The following is a 15429-nucleotide window of genomic DNA, read 5'->3' as shown; positions in this document are numbered from 1 at the left end:
CCCTCCCTCCCTCCCTCCCTCCCTCCCTCCCTCCCTCCCTCCCACCCTCCCTCCCTCCCTCCCTCCCTCCCTCCCTCCCTCCAGGTGGTCTATAACTCCTGTCATGTACCCTGCCTCCTTCTGGTTCGAGGTGCCCAGCACGGCCTATGTGTTCCTCATAGTCATCAACCTCTTCATAGGAATCACTGCCACTGTAGCCACCTTCCTGCTGCAGCTCTTTGAACATGACAAGGTGTGTTTCTTCCTCTGTTGACGGTATAACAGCAGTTACAGGTTGCAGAGTTCTTGTAACTTTTTCAAAATTCCCGGGATTCCAAGGAATCACTAAGCAGGAAGTATGGAATCCTCCAACCAGGATTTTTAAGAAAGGGACCAGATATGTGCAACCCTACAGCAGTTCCAGCAGTATTGCTATGATTAGATCTAGTATATTTAACATGACTACCTCACACTGCTTTGGTCTCTCTGCAGGATCTGAAACTGGTGAACAGCTACCTAAAGTCCTGTTTCCTTATCTTCCCAAATTACAACCTGGGTCACGGCCTGATGGAAATGGCCTACAACGAATACATCAATGAGTACTATGCTAAAATAGGTGCGGTTATATTCTAAATGCTATTCCAAGTACCTGCAGTACATTTGATATCTGGGCTAATAATGTTTAGTCTATAGCACTTTGAGACTTTGTGTTAAGCAGTTTGGGAAATCTGCTGATGTAAAAAGGGCTTTATAAATAAAAGTAATTGAGAAAGTTTAATCTCTGTTTATTATGTCTCTCTCAGGTCAGTTTGACAAGATCAAGTCTCCATTTGAGTGGGATATTGTGACTCGAGGGCTGGTTGCCATGACAATCGAGGGCTTTGTAGGCTTCTTCATAACCATCCTGTGCCAGTACAACTTCCTCAGGAAACCCTCGTGAGTGTGTGTGTGTGTGTGTGTGTGTGTGTGTGTGTGTGTGTGTGTGTGTGTCTGTGTGTGTGTCTGTGTGTGTGTGTTTGTGTGTGTGTGTATATTACACCAAAAAGATCCACTGCAGCGTTCTAGTTCCATGCTGTCCCTGAGGGTGTGTGTGTTTTATAACAGGAGAGTACCAGTCAGCAGCCAGCCCATAGAGGACGATGATGAGGATGTGGCCTCTGAGAGAAGGAGAGTACTGAGAGGAGAAGCTGACAACGACATGCTGAAGATTGACAACCTCACCAAGGTCAGACAGATACAGAGATCCCCTTTATTTAACTCCAAATGGGATCATATTCCCTATCTAGTGCACCATAGGGCCCAGTCAAAAGGGATTCACTAAATAGCCAACAGGGTGCCATTTGAGACTCAGCACACTCTATTCAAGGTCAACAGAGTCTCACAAGGTGTTAATGTCATCAATGCATTCAATGTCCTGTGTCTGTCAGGTGTACAAATCGAGGAAGATGGGGCGTATCTTGGCTGTGGACCGGCTATGTTTGGGCGTGCGTCCTGGGGAGTGTTTCGGCCTCCTGGGTGTGAACGGAGCAGGGAAGACTACCACCTTCAAGATGCTGACTGGAGACGAGAGCACCACGGGAGGAGAGGCCTTCATAGGGGGGAGCAGGTACTTTACATATGCACCGGGTTTGCATCCCAAATCGCACCCTATTCCCTTTATAGTGCACTACTTTTGATGGGTCCTGATAAAAAGTAGTGCACTTAATAGGTAACATGGTGCCATTTGGGACATACACCAGATGGGTCTTTAAAGGTGATTTGCCCATAAAAAAAATGCTCACATGCACCCATCACTTTCATTGATTGTTAGCTTGTGGTGGCTAAAGTTAGCTGAAGTTTGTAGTAGCAGAGCCGCTATTCAAAAAGTATCTCAGAGTAGGAGTGCTGATCTGAGATCAGCTTTGCCTTAAAATCCATAGTAAAAAGACTACATGGACAGGGAGGACATGATCCTTGATCAGCGCTCCTACTCTTAGATGCTTTTTGAATACAGGTCCAGGTACTGTTGTTGTTGTTGTTGTTGTTGTTGTTGTTGTTGTTGTTGTTGTTGTTGTTGTTGTTGAGAGATTCACAAAGATCCCTCTGTCCATGTGTTGTGTTGTTAGTATCCTGAAGGAGCTGTTGAGGGTGCAGCAGAGCATTGGCTACTGTCCTCAGTTTGACGCCCTGTTTGAAGACCTGACAGCCAGAGAGCACCTGGAGCTGTACACACGGCTCCGGGGCATCCCCTGGAAGGACGAGGAAAGGGTACAGCTACTACGCACACACACACACACACACACACACACACACACACACACACACACACACACACACACACACACACACACACACACACACACACACACACACACACACACACACACACACACACACACACACACACACACACTCCACATTACGCATTTTACAGTGTGATTTTACTGAATCATTGTTGTTGAAAAGTTCCTCTATTTATTTCCTTTTGTCTTTTCCCAGGTGGTCTCATGGGCCCTGGAGAAACTGGAGCTGTCCAAGTATGCAGACATGCCCGCTGGCACCTACAGTGGGGGAAACAAGCGCAAGCTGTCCACTGCCATCGCCCTCATCGGATACCCCTCTCTCGTATTCCTGGTGAGACTCAACCTCATCGCCACTCATTAAAAGATGTATCACTATGTTGTCATATCCCACTCTACACATAGAAGAGGCAGGTAGCCCTGCAGTTGGACCAGTAACCGTAAAGGTCGCTGTTCAAATCCCCGAGACGACAAAGTGAAACATCTGTTGATGTGCCCTTGAGCAAGGCACTTAACCCTAATTGCTCCATGGTCACCGTTGATAATGGCAGAGCCTGGCTGTGACCCCACTCTCAGAGGGTGTCTCAGGGAGAATTGGGATATGGACAGAACATATTTAGGACAAATAAAATAGGACATATATAAGCACCCACCTAATTATTATTATTACATACTGTAGATAGTTATCCAATTATTCTGGTCTGGATAAGACAGGAGACGCTCTGATTGTGTCCTATTCTTTGTGGGACAGGATGTAAATGAGTCAGATGCCGTTCTGTGTGATTATCCTCCAGGATGAACCCACTACAGGGATGGATCCTAAGGCCCGCAGATTCCTCTGGAACCTCATCCTCGACATCCTCAAGACGGGACGCTCTGTGGTGCTGACATCACACAGGTGAGACACTCATTCTCATCAGACATGTACTGCATACTACTTGTTGCTAATATGAGGTGTCTGGGTAATAACTGTGTATTCCCAGCCTTGCATTCACACCTGCACTAATTTGTTTCTACCTGGTTCTGATGCTGCTGATAGAGGTCACTGTATGTCGCTCTGGATTAGAGTGTCTGCTAAATGTCTGAAATGAGGAGCTGTGAAATGGGAATGTCTCTGTGTCTGCAGTATGGAGGAGTGTGAGGCTCTGTGCACCAGACTGGGCATCATGGTCAACGGCAGGTTCAAATGCCTGGGAAGCATCCAGCACCTCAAGAACAGGTCAGAAGTTCACACACATACGCACACACACACACATACGCACGCACACACATACACACACACACACATACATAGCTAATGGGCATGCTCTGGCCTTTCTCTGTTGCTAGGCCAACCAGAAGTTAGAGACATATGGCCTACACATATAGTCTGCAATCACCTCTGAATGACCTGTTTTTAACTTCCTCCACCCTTTCAACTTGTCGTTTTCCCCCAGATTGTTACACATCCTGTTATTTAAAAATACATAAATAAATAAATATATATATATATAGAGAGAGAGAGAGATTTATGTAACCTCTATTTGATTAGGCAAGTCAATTATATGTATTCTGTGACTCCTTCTCAATTCATACTTCCTCATATCCTTTCTCCTCATCTTCTTCTCATAACCTATTGGATAAAGGAGCCAAGGAGATAGGATACAAGCAATCAAGGAAAGAGTCATTGACCCAGGGTGACTTGTGAACTCACCCTGGTTGTGTCCCTTCTTTCCACAGGTTTGGTGATGGTTATATGATCACAGTCCGGACCAAGACCAGTTCCAGTGTGAAGGAGGTGGTGAGATTCTTCAACAGGAATTTCCCTGAGGCTGTACTAAAGGTGCACATAAAATGTATATTTTAGTCATTTAGCAGATGCTCTTATCCAGACTTACAGTCAGCTCATTCAACTGAGTTTAGTTGAAGAAAACGACCACATATAACAGTTATTATAGTTATTACAGTTATCACAGTTATTACAGTTATCACAGTTATTACAGGTATTACAGTTATTACAATTATTACAGTTGTCACAGTTATCACAGTTATTACAGGTATTACGGTTATTACAGTTGTCACAGTTATCACAGTTATCACAATTATTACAGTTATCACAGTTATCACAGTTATTACAGGTATTACAGTTATTACAGTTGTCACAGTTATCACAGTTATCACAGTTATCACAGTTATTGCAGTTATTACAATTGTTACAATTATCACCGTTATTACAGTTATTAAAGTTATTACAATTATCACAGTTATTACAATTATTACAAGCACACTCTTCTTTAAAATAGCCGCTAGAAGCAGAATCAGTGGTAGGAAGAAAAGACATTGAATTGAATGTGTTCTCAGGAGAGCCACCACACTAAGGTCCAGTTCCAGCTGAAGTCAGAGAGGATCTCCCTGGCCCAGGTGTTCAGTAAGATGGAGCAGGTAGTCGAGGTGCTGGGAATAGACGACTACTCTGTCAGCCAGACCACACTGGACAACGTGAGTTACTGTCACGCTGTGCTCGAGTCATTTCCACACGGACACAGTACAGATCATTATATTGAAAATGTATATGCAAAATAGAGAATTTGATTTTAAATCTGTGTACGCACACACATTGATCATTGCTCCCTTTCATTTTTGTTATTTGTCTTGAGGAAGGCCTTGCAGCTCAAACATTGAGGCTAAAAAGTCTCAATTATATCCCCTTGTCTGTCCGTTCATTTCTCTGTGTTCTCTCCCTCCCTCTCCATCCAGGTATTTGTGAACTTTGCAAAGAAGCAGAGCGACAACCTGGAGCAGCAGGAGAGTTCGCCCCCTGGTGGAGGCCAGTCGCCACTGCAGCGCCTGCTAACCCTGCTCAGACCCCGGCTGGCCAACACGGAACTCGACGCCCTGGTCAGCGAAGAACCGGAGGAACTAGAGAGTGATGACGATGAGGGCCTCATCAGCTTCGAGGAGGAGAGGGTGAGGAAGGAGAGGGAGGAAGGAAGGGGAGAGGGGGAGAGGGGAGAGAGGAATAGAGGAGAGAAAGAGGAGGAAAGGCAGAGGAGGGGAGAAGGAGGATAGGGGCAACAAAATGTGGGTGGAGATGGTGAGAGGGGAGGAGGGAGGAGATGATGCGGGCAGAGGGTGAGAGGGGAGGAGGGAGGAGAGGATGTGGGCAGAGGGTGAGGGGGAGGAGGGAGGATAGGATGTGGGCAGAGGGTGAGAGGGGAGGAGCGAGATTAGAGGAAAGGGTAAGAGGAGAGAAAATACTTGTTGGGATGTGATGCTGCATTCATAACCAAGTGGGAAGGTGGTAATTCCCAGTTGTGAAGTTATAAATATCAGTTGGAAACATTCACGTGCTTCAAACTAACTGAGAAACACTAATTGGCTAATCGCAAAAAAGCTGCGTCAACCATAAACTAAAAGTACAGCTATCATGCTCGCAAACAAATTATTGTCTACAAAAAACATAGAAATAGATTGCTTTTAATAATAATGTTTTGTGGTTGCATTTAACTGCCGAAAATGCTTTTATCGAGGTAATTTCCTTAATATGTGACATCAGGGTTCAGCATTTGGGAGAAGTTGGAGCTCAGGGATGAATGAAGAGTTTCCTGCTAGGAATTGATCCCGTGTGGCTCAGTTTGTAGAGCATGGCACTTGCAACACCAGGGTTGTGGGTTTGATTCCCACGGGGGACCAGTATGAACAAATGTACATGTAATTACCAGTTGAAGGGCCATTCAAATAGACTTTTTACGAGATGATATGAATGCAGCATAAGACAGAGAAAGTGGGATGGGATGTTGTCTACATAGACACACTTTGCATATCACACTTATCAACTTAATAAGTATGAAGCACTTAACTTAAAGTGATGTTGCATAACTTTTCTATAATTTCAGCCAGTAATTTTAAAAGTGGTGTTCATGAGACAAACTGGTTCCCTGTTTTTTGTGTACTACGTCATCCAAATCGTATAATATGTTACGTCCTGAAAAAAATGACTTTATTTAAAAAAAATGTTTTTAAAATGTATTTGTATAATATGTTATGAATCCAATTCGTACAATATGTTACGAATTTGTTCTTAAGACCCTGGACTGCATTTAACTGTATTTTACCCCTTACTAACCACTTCTTGTTTCTCCATGGCAGGTGCAGCTCTCCTTTAACACAGATACACTCTGTTGAACTGTGGAAGCTCAGAGAGCCTGGACAGACAAAGTGGGAGGAGGAACCTCAGAGAGGGGGTGTGATTGGACAGACAAAGTGTAAGGAGGAAATTCATAGGGGGCATGTCTATAGACAAATATGGGATGAGGAAATAACATGAACTAGTCAGACAGAGGAAGATAATGTACCTGTTCATTTTGGATTGGAAGACAACCGTCTCCATCTACCCAGGGGAAAGTAAGATAAGTGTTATTTTTATCCTCAAACACCTAACAGTGACAGAGACTGAGGCATGGGACTCAGAGAATGAGATGCAGTGGGACAGAGAAGAGAATGACAGAGAAATGAAGCGAGCCTCTCAAAGCTGTCACATAGTCATCGGCCATAGTTAAAGCCTGAAGTGTCCATAAGACAAGGCCCCTGTCATCATGGGAAGCATACTGATACAGTGAGAAAGCTTGTATTTTAATAGAGATATGTTGTTATAGGAATGTCTATATGTATTTATTTTTGAGAATGTATTGATAAATGGGAACACTGAAAACCAATGGGGTCTGTCTAGTAAAGGACTAAAATCACAAGGCTTGATGTGGTATTCATGTTGCCTTCGCTAGTAGGTTGGCTTCATTCAATGTTGATGATGTCAGAAAATAACATATCATTGCTGCTGATTTGACCACCTTACTGAGTTTAATCTTTCCTCAGTTGTTTGACGTAGTGAATTAGTGGTTCATCGTTGGTCAAATGTGTTCTGTCCCTGCCAAAGTACAAGGCTGTATCCTTAATGACACCCTATTCTCTATATAGTGCACTACTTTTGATTAGGGCCCCATAAGGCTCTGTTCAAAACAAGTGCATTATGTACTGAAGGGAATAGGGTGCTAAGGGTCCTGGTACAAAGTAATGCACTATATAGGATGTAGGGTGCCATTTGGGACACATCCCCAGTGTTCCTATTCAACCAGAGATGATGCCCCCCCCCCTTTAAAAACAATTGACCTGCCTTGAGAGCATGCTGTCATGAAACCAGTCAAACCAGTGTTGTGTCATACATATACAGTATATACAATACCTATATTTTTCTGTGGCAAGAAGAAAAATGTATTTTAGATATTGAAATGTATATGGGACAGATGTGTGATCTGTGATCGATTTGGCAATAATGGTTTATAGAGGGAAGTAAAATGACCTTTGGAAAATGTGGCAAGTTTTGACATGAGTCCTGAATCGTTGGCCTTTTATTTGAAATCACTTTATTAGATGAATTGAATCACTACATGTCCTGTTTTAAGAGAATTCCTCTACTTGTTGATACTGAAGGTGCCTCCTTAACCTCAAGCCTCTTCATTTGGACAGGGGACACTATATTTTTGTCTCGTCATGATAAATAGAGCACTTTCTACTGAATGCTTTATTTTGTGCTTCTACAATTCATAATGATTTGGATTCTTTCAAGAAGATCACATTTTGGACACAATGTAATAATGTAATTAACAGTGAAGGTTATCCTCAAGATCATTGAAGTTATTGAAAACCATGAAAATAACTTAATAATAACTCTCATGTAATAATTAAGGTCACGTGCAAGATGTACAATAACAAGCATACACTACTGCACTACTATCACTGTGAGACAAAGACGTTGAACTTTCAGATTATTGTTTAGTTTGAACTTAAATGGATTGTATGCTTTAAAGGCAGTTGGCTTACCGTACATATCTTTTGGAAGTTGGAGCACATTTGAAGAACAGCCGCACCACATCATTAGTGAAGGGAAAGGTTTATGTTATTCAATAGTATGTTGGCATGTGATTTGAACTGGATATTTTCATGGAGTGTTTGTGTTGTGAAGAGCCAGTTGTAATATATCGTTATTCTTCTCAGAGGACACTTCATTTCTTTCACGGACTAATTCAACGTAATTTAACATATGTTTTGGTGATTTCTTAATGTGAGACCTACTTGGACGTATTTGCTCATTTTCCTTGACTGTGGCGGGGTTGTTATCCTTTTACTAATAAGTAGAGGAAACAGACTGTTGTAATTAGTTTTCATCAGAATGTAAAGTAGGTTCAATGTTTTACTGAAGTCCAGGAAATAATATGAGAACAAGAAAAAATGCCTGTTTTTGAGATGTGTTAAGTAATGCTATCTGTATATGTTTATGTATATGTTATGTATCTGAAAATCAGGAAGGAAAGATGTATTGAGCTTGAAACAAACGTGTGCCCTTTAACTCAGACTGAATGATGACCGCGATGCTCTACTTTAACTAGAGTTCTGTGACCTCAAAAGCAACATCAATGTGATTTAGGCCCATTTTGGATAATTTGATCTATTTAACTTCTGTTGCCACCCAATGTATCTCTGAATACTTGTAGGATCAAGGTATTTGAAGTTTTCCCTGAGCAAAGCTTGACTTTTTTTTAAAAGAGCACCATTTAGGATACTTTCACTTTCCCTTCAGCGCAGAATTCACTACATAAATGTATCTGGGGTAAAACTATTTAACACTGATGTTTTTTTGACACCAGCAAATATGAGAGTTAGGTGCAATTCTACATGGTTTCAAATACTGTATACTATGGGATGGAAAAAATGATTCAGTCAATCTAGTGAATACTCAGCTTAGCTCTAAAGCTGAATGCTTTGGAATTTATCCAGGCAGTGTATTGTACGTGTGCATATGAATATAGATATATATTTATATGTTGTGAAAATATGTCAGTTGACATTATTCTATTGTAAAGCATCTGTCCAGGTTGTTCTCGTGTTATTTTTGGACTTAATGTAACATCTGGTCTTGTTTCTGATTTTACTGTTGTTTCTGTACTCTGTGCTTCACGTTTGGTGATCTGGATTTTTTTTTACAAAAAAAAAAAAAAAAAATCAGGTATCAGTTGGGTACTTTTTATTGTTTCTTTCCTAACTTGAATTACGGTGTTCTAGCTATACCTTGAAAACGTTAGGTATTTGGACCAAATCATTTACATGCACTTTGAAAGCTTGCATTCATTTCGCTTACAATAAAGATATGAGAATAGGAGTGTGATATATCCATTTCATTTGATGATGTCCTGAGGAGTTTTTACTGACATTATTCAACAGAAAAATGCAGTGATTTACAGAGGCTCTTTATCCATACATATAAAACTTCATGACTACCATTTTGGATCGTGTTCGATCTAATTAAACCTTGCTACCCAACACATCCCTGTGCATACTAGATAAAGGCCATTGAAGTTTTCAATGAGCAAAGCTTGGTTTAAAAAAATTAAATTGAGGATTTTCTTAGAGCTCGATTGAGTCCTTAGCTCTGAAGATCTGAGTTATAGAGTGATTTACATTTAAAGGCAATGTTCCCACGTTAGTGGAGACTGGATTCGGTCTGCATGTCGGCTCGATTGGAAATGATCCTTAAATGTCAACGGTAGTGATTGAATCGAGCCCTAAGTTTTATTTTCAGTGCAGATCATACTGTACAAAAGTATCTGGAGAAAAAACTATTAAACACAGGTTTTTTTTTTAAGACACCAGCAAATATCAGTTAGCCTAACTTAGTTAGGTGCAAATACTGTACACTATGAGATGAAAATACATTTTCAATCATTCTAGTGAATACTCAGCTTTCATCTGTAGCAAAATGCTTTGGAATTTATCCAGGCAGTATATGTGTGCATATGAATATAAATGTATATTCATATTTTATGAAAATGTGTCTGTGGACATTATTCTGTTGTAAAGCATCTGTTCATATTGTTCTCGTGTTACATTGGGTCTTAAAGTAACATCTGGTCTTGTTCCTGATTCTAATGGTGTTTCTGTACTCTGTGCTTCACGTTTGGTGATCTGGGTTTTTAAACAAAATAAATAAATCAGGTACCATCAGTTGAGTCCTTTCTATCGTTTTGTTCATGAATTAAATGACGGTATACTTGCTACCTTAAACATGAGGTATTTGGACCAAATCATTTACCGTATATGCACTTTGCTTACAATAAAGTAATGAGAACACTAGTGTGATGAGTTTAATTTGAGGAGTTTTGACTGACATTATTCAACAGTCCCCCCCCCCGCACCATTACAATAATAATAGTTAGAGGCTCTTTGTCTAAATATACAAGGAGATCGTTTTGCTTTTTTAAAATGGATGTTTATTACACAAATCAAGATTAAAATACATTTAAAAACCATGTTTCAAGTTTTCACACAGTGATTGAGGTAATGATCATCATGGATGTTTTCCAAATGGCACCCTATTCGATAATTAGTGCACTACTTTTGACTTGAGCCCATATGGTCAAAAGTAGAGCACTGTATAGGGAATAGTGTCATTTGGGACACACATTAAAAGTCCTTAAAAAGCAGATTATGTCATCATGTAGACAGCATTAAATAGGTAGATTTTTAAAATGATGTTGCAGCCGAATGGTGTAGTGTCTGTGGAATAAAATAACATTCATGCACTAAATTGTTATATGCAGCAGAAATGTGATAGTGATGATGGAAGGCAACTGTGGTCATTTCCCTTTAGCAAATCATCATTGATCATCTTCATCATCAAATGCCACTCCGGTTGCTGGACGCTTTCTGGAAAAAGGACAGAAAAACAACAGTTAATTTGGCTCTTTGCAAATGGACCCACAGATGCATGGGAGTATGTAACAACTAATATATTTTATATGTAGTGCACTCCTTTTGATCAGGGCCCATGCAATATGAAGGACCATAGGTGCCCTCTTTAGGGTTCAGACAAGTACAGCACCTTCTTGTTCCTGGGTTGATAAGAGAATCTCCTGGAAGACGCTTCTTGACTGCCAGAGTTTGGCCACTCTGCGGCTGTCTCCTTGGCTCAAAATCTGAAAGAGCAAGATGACCATTTACTTTACACCTTTATAGTTATGGTCTTATTGTGATGTAACAAGACAAAATAAAACACAGCACACCTGTATTGCGTTTGCGTGGACTCTTTCCAGGACTGAATGGGGCTGGGCCACCTAGACAGAAACAACACAGCAGAGAACACTGAGTAAGGGGTGCTGGTGTTGGATCCAAGCGCACACATGCAATCTGTACCAGAAACTATCAAGTTCTTGAACTTCCCTAGATGAGAGTCAGTGTGATAAGAAAATAACTCTGTATGCTGGATGAGGGCTCTGTCCCAAACCTTACTTGTATGGTCTAAACGAGTTAGACTGTCTGCCATTCTAAACAGCAGCTCTCTCAGTTTCTCTTTAGCCTCGGGCTGTTTCAGTCTGGACAGAGTCACACTCAGGTCCCCTGGACTGGTGCCTACACAGAGCACTGCACAGCTGTCCTGCATTGATACAGACACACTCCCACTGCTGCACGCAGACCTGGGAGAAGATACGGGAGGAAGTACATGTGGAAGTATTATGAAGACAGGATCCCGAGGAGTACATGAGGTCATTGGATTAAAATAGGATGGGAAAAACATACCTAATTTTCAAAATATAATCCTCTGTTGACTTCAAGGCAAACTTTCGTCTCTGAAAATAATAGTGCGTGTCATTCTTGTTATTAAACATTGAAAGGAAATTCTACTGTTTGCAGGTTTGGTTAAATAAATATACTTACAAACTGGTTCAATGTCTCATCAGTGAAATCTGTGCTCCACACATCAGAGGCATTTGTCAAACTGGGACAGGAAAACAAGCAAATGATGTTAACCGTCATGTCACAACAACATCTCTAAATATCATGTACATTTATTTATCTTACAGGTGGCAATCTTCTAAAAACCTTGGCACCACTAGTGGCCGTTTTTATACTTGTTGATAGCCACTAAATAAAACACAGCACGAGCTTCTCATCCAAATCGATGAGATATGTAAAAGTAATGTTAGTTTGCTAGCTACATGCTAATAACTAGTTAGCAATTTAGTACAGTTCTCTGTTAACTAGCTAGTTATCGTTGTTCGAAAAGCATGGTTAGATATACGGAAATGACTAGCTATTAACACCCACCCAACATTGAACATCTCCGAATATGTATGCGTGTAGCATATGAATTTACACTGGTCAGTTTTATCTACCACGGTGCAGTAAGACATTTGGGCCAACGGTCGATTTCCATCGATGTCTTGGGTTGGTGTAGGCAGCATGATCTTATGTTCAGGAAACCTCCACTGTGCGTGAGTGGTTGCTAGTGCTAGCCCACGTCTCTGTAACACCGTGCAACGCTTCGATGCTGAATGTGTAGCCAGTCAGTGAAGTAGGAGTATCAATCAGGAAGTGTTTGCAGCCAAGCAGCTGCTTCACGTGTATGTTTCCTCTTATCCTGTTCTGTTTCAAAACACATGTTGATCTGTAAACAAAGGTACCGTATTGTAGTTTGAACTGTGTAGCTAGCTACATGTTCGTCTAGACTCTAGCCTATGAAGGTAATTATGATAATATTGATTGTTTTGCTAACTATGTGCGCTAGCTTGCCATCTTTTCGTTGCATGTCTCAACCAGCAGGTAATTAGCTATCTAGTAAGATTACTATTATTTAATCCAATTATGTTACCCATGTTCATGTTATTGATGGTGGCTTTGGTATTTTGCCTTTGTATAATAATTGTTGACACTGTCTGTATTTCCATATTTGACAGGTGCAGTGGTCCAGTAATATGCATAATATCTGGCTACGGCTTGGAAATCAAGGACTTCAGGTGTTCGACACAGAGTTGAGTGCCGACACAATGGAGTACCCCATTCCACAACATACTGGCATGTGGAACATCTGTACAGAAGGGACCAGATGCGGTAAAACCGTAGATAGGCTGGACAATAGAACGAGTCACAATCCACCCAAGGCTGAAAACGGACAAATAACGTTGGTTAAGATGAAACACAAGCGCGAGCCCATAGCACATGAATGGAATCGAACTTCCGCAGAGCCTCTTCTGACTGGAGTGATGCTTAGATTTCTATTTCGCATAAATGGTACACATTTTTTTTAGTCCATTTTTACTTTCCCACCACAATGTGTTCTTCGGGACGAAACTGAAAAAAAAAAAACTGGTGTAGAAAGTAAACATCTTCACCTCGATGTTGTCAACTGTGCTTATGTCCGTGTAATGAGAACTTCTGACTATTTCTGGTCTATGACAACCGAGCTCACTGCCCAGACTTACATAATTACAAATAGGAGACTCATCTGATTGAAATAGTGTCCGACTTGAAACAAATCTAAATATACACATTGTGAGATATTTGGGGAAATAGACAGGCATGCCACTCCATAGGAAAACAATGGGTTGAGCTCAGCATTAAAAGGGTAAAACGTGTTTTGGGGCTACCATTTGATGACAACTGAGCTCGCTGCCCACCCTTACATAATTAGAAAGAGGAGATTCTCATGATTAAAATGGTTTCCGACTTGAATAAAATCTAAATATACACATTGCTAAACAGACATACCTATATTTCCACTATAGGAAACAATAGAATGACCTCAGAGTACCATGAGTCATTTTTTGCAGTTGTTTACATTTGAACTCTGCAGCAATGTGGGCGGGTCTTATTCCCAACAACAGGGAAGCAGGCATTGTGACGTAGAACATTTGGCAGGGAATAGAACGTTCAGAAGGTGAGTTTGTGCCAAGGTGCTCAATAGAACTAATAGGAGCTGGCAGGGTGAAAAATGTCCTTAAAATAAGGCCTGGGTTTTTTTGTGATTACTTCAAAACTACGACAAGCAAATATGAAATATGAAGTAGTTTTTATCAGAAAAAAGCATTATTAAAAATGTCATGGGTCCAGCCTTCTGTAGACCAGGGCTCTCCAACCCTGTTCCTGGGGAGCTGTAGGTTTTCACTCCAACCAAAGTTGTAACTAACCTGATTCATCATCCATCCAGCTAATTATTATAATCAATTACGCTCTACAGGGGTTTTTCCAGAAAGATAGTTTAACCAATTCAGGATTCCCTGAACATATCTGTCTTTCCTTACCCAGATGAGGGAGTCTAGGATTTCTTGGTTCCAGATTGGCTGCTTCTCGTTTAAGTAATTGGGCTAACCAAGCGCATATTGGTTGATCTGACAACTGGCGCATGTATGCAACGTTCAAAAAGGTCCTTGTGTCAATGACAGAAAAAATGTCAGATATTGAGTCAAAAGACTAGAATCCACAACAAGAAATAATTTTGACAATGAATATGTTAACATATTTACCCCCCAAAAAGTAATACAGCAGCAAAAGCCAGAGAGGTAGCCTGGCAGAACATTGCAAACAGAATAAATGTTTAAGTGAAGTGGCAGGATTCCAATATCAAATAGACCTAGCATACACACATGGGTGATTTATTAATCATTCTTTCACTTTTTATAGAGCATGTTTATTACAAATCTGGTGTCACAGTTGCAATGGTAGACACATTCCAAAGCCTATGTAGGATGAGTAATAATAATTGATTGAATTCATAGACCGCTTTTCATGACAACATGGGCAACAATGTGTTCTATGTTTAGTTTTAACACCAATGACCATTGGAAAATCTGCAGGATGGATTAGGCTATTTATAATTTTTATCATGTTGCCTAGTCTTATTAATGAATTAGTAAAACATTCACCACAACTTACTGTACCTGTAGTTCTGTAAACATCCTCCTTGATTATATGACAGGTTGAGGGCCAGGAGATGTGGACAGCGAGTAACTTGAAGCTCTCAACCCGCTTCACTACAGCCCTGTCGATATGAATGGGGGTGTACTTGGCCCAATTTTTCAGTTTTTGATTTGTTAAAAAAGTTTGAAATATCCAATAAATGTCGTTTCACTTCATGATTGTGTCCCACTTGTTGTTGATTCTTCACAAAAAAATACAGTTTTATATCTTTATGTTTGAAGCCTGAAATGTGGCAAAAGGTCGCAAAGTTCAAGGGGGCCAAATACTTTCGCAAGGCACTGTATGTAGGGGTACGAGGTAATTCAGGTAGATATGTACAAAAATGTAGGGGTACGAGGTAATTCAGGTAGATATGTACATATATGTAGGGGTACGAGGTAATTCAGGT

General features: G+C 40.7%; 2 protein-coding genes and 1 long non-coding RNA gene across 5 annotated transcripts in view; 2 read left to right on the top strand and 1 right to left on the bottom strand.

The window, feature by feature from the left end:
• Positions 1-10292, top strand: part of LOC118357965 (ATP-binding cassette sub-family A member 2-like) — a 171299-nt gene extending 161007 nt beyond the window's left edge. For both annotated transcript variants that reach the window (XM_052479142.1, XM_052479141.1), the window contains exons 38-50: positions 85-232; positions 472-595; positions 783-915; positions 1084-1204; positions 1407-1585; positions 2085-2226; positions 2458-2592; positions 3053-3156; positions 3385-3477; positions 3978-4080; positions 4599-4736; positions 4995-5204; positions 6387-10292. In XM_052479142.1, coding sequence (XP_052335102.1) covers positions 85-232; positions 472-595; positions 783-915; positions 1084-1204; positions 1407-1585; positions 2085-2226; positions 2458-2592; positions 3053-3156; positions 3385-3477; positions 3978-4080; positions 4599-4736; positions 4995-5204; positions 6387-6422 — 1666 coding nt within the window. In that variant the 3' untranslated portion in view covers positions 6423-10292. The remainder of the gene's footprint in view (positions 1-84; positions 233-471; positions 596-782; positions 916-1083; positions 1205-1406; positions 1586-2084; positions 2227-2457; positions 2593-3052; positions 3157-3384; positions 3478-3977; positions 4081-4598; positions 4737-4994; positions 5205-6386) is intronic.
• A 235-nt stretch (positions 10293-10527) lies between these two features.
• LOC118358552 (protein PAXX-like) lies at positions 10528-12681 on the bottom strand. Of its 2 annotated transcripts, none has more exons than XM_035736505.2 (7): positions 12461-12648; positions 12003-12063; positions 11865-11914; positions 11577-11761; positions 11351-11401; positions 11170-11263; positions 10528-10994 (listed from the first exon to the last, which is right to left on the bottom strand). In XM_035736505.2, the coding sequence occupies exons 1-7, from the start codon at positions 12499-12501 to the stop codon at positions 10946-10948; spliced, it is 531 nt and encodes a 176-aa protein (XP_035592398.1). In that variant the 5' UTR covers positions 12502-12648; the 3' UTR covers positions 10528-10945. The 2 variants fall into 2 exon arrangements, with proteins under 2 accessions (XP_035592398.1, XP_035592396.1); XM_035736503.2 differs by having other exon boundaries at positions 10529-10994; positions 12393-12681.
• LOC118358554 (uncharacterized) lies at positions 12659-15196 on the top strand. Its single transcript, XR_004820483.2, has 2 exons — positions 12659-12808; positions 13022-15196. It is a non-coding gene; the product is annotated as an uncharacterized LOC118358554 (long non-coding RNA).
• The last annotated feature ends 233 nt before the right edge of the window (positions 15197-15429 follow it).

This window comes from Oncorhynchus keta, chromosome 25, assembly GCF_023373465.1.
Source record: "Oncorhynchus keta strain PuntledgeMale-10-30-2019 chromosome 25, Oket_V2, whole genome shotgun sequence".
Classification (NCBI taxonomy): Eukaryota; Metazoa; Chordata; class Actinopteri; order Salmoniformes; family Salmonidae; genus Oncorhynchus; species Oncorhynchus keta.
This window is presented reverse-complemented; position numbering and strand designations above follow the sequence as displayed.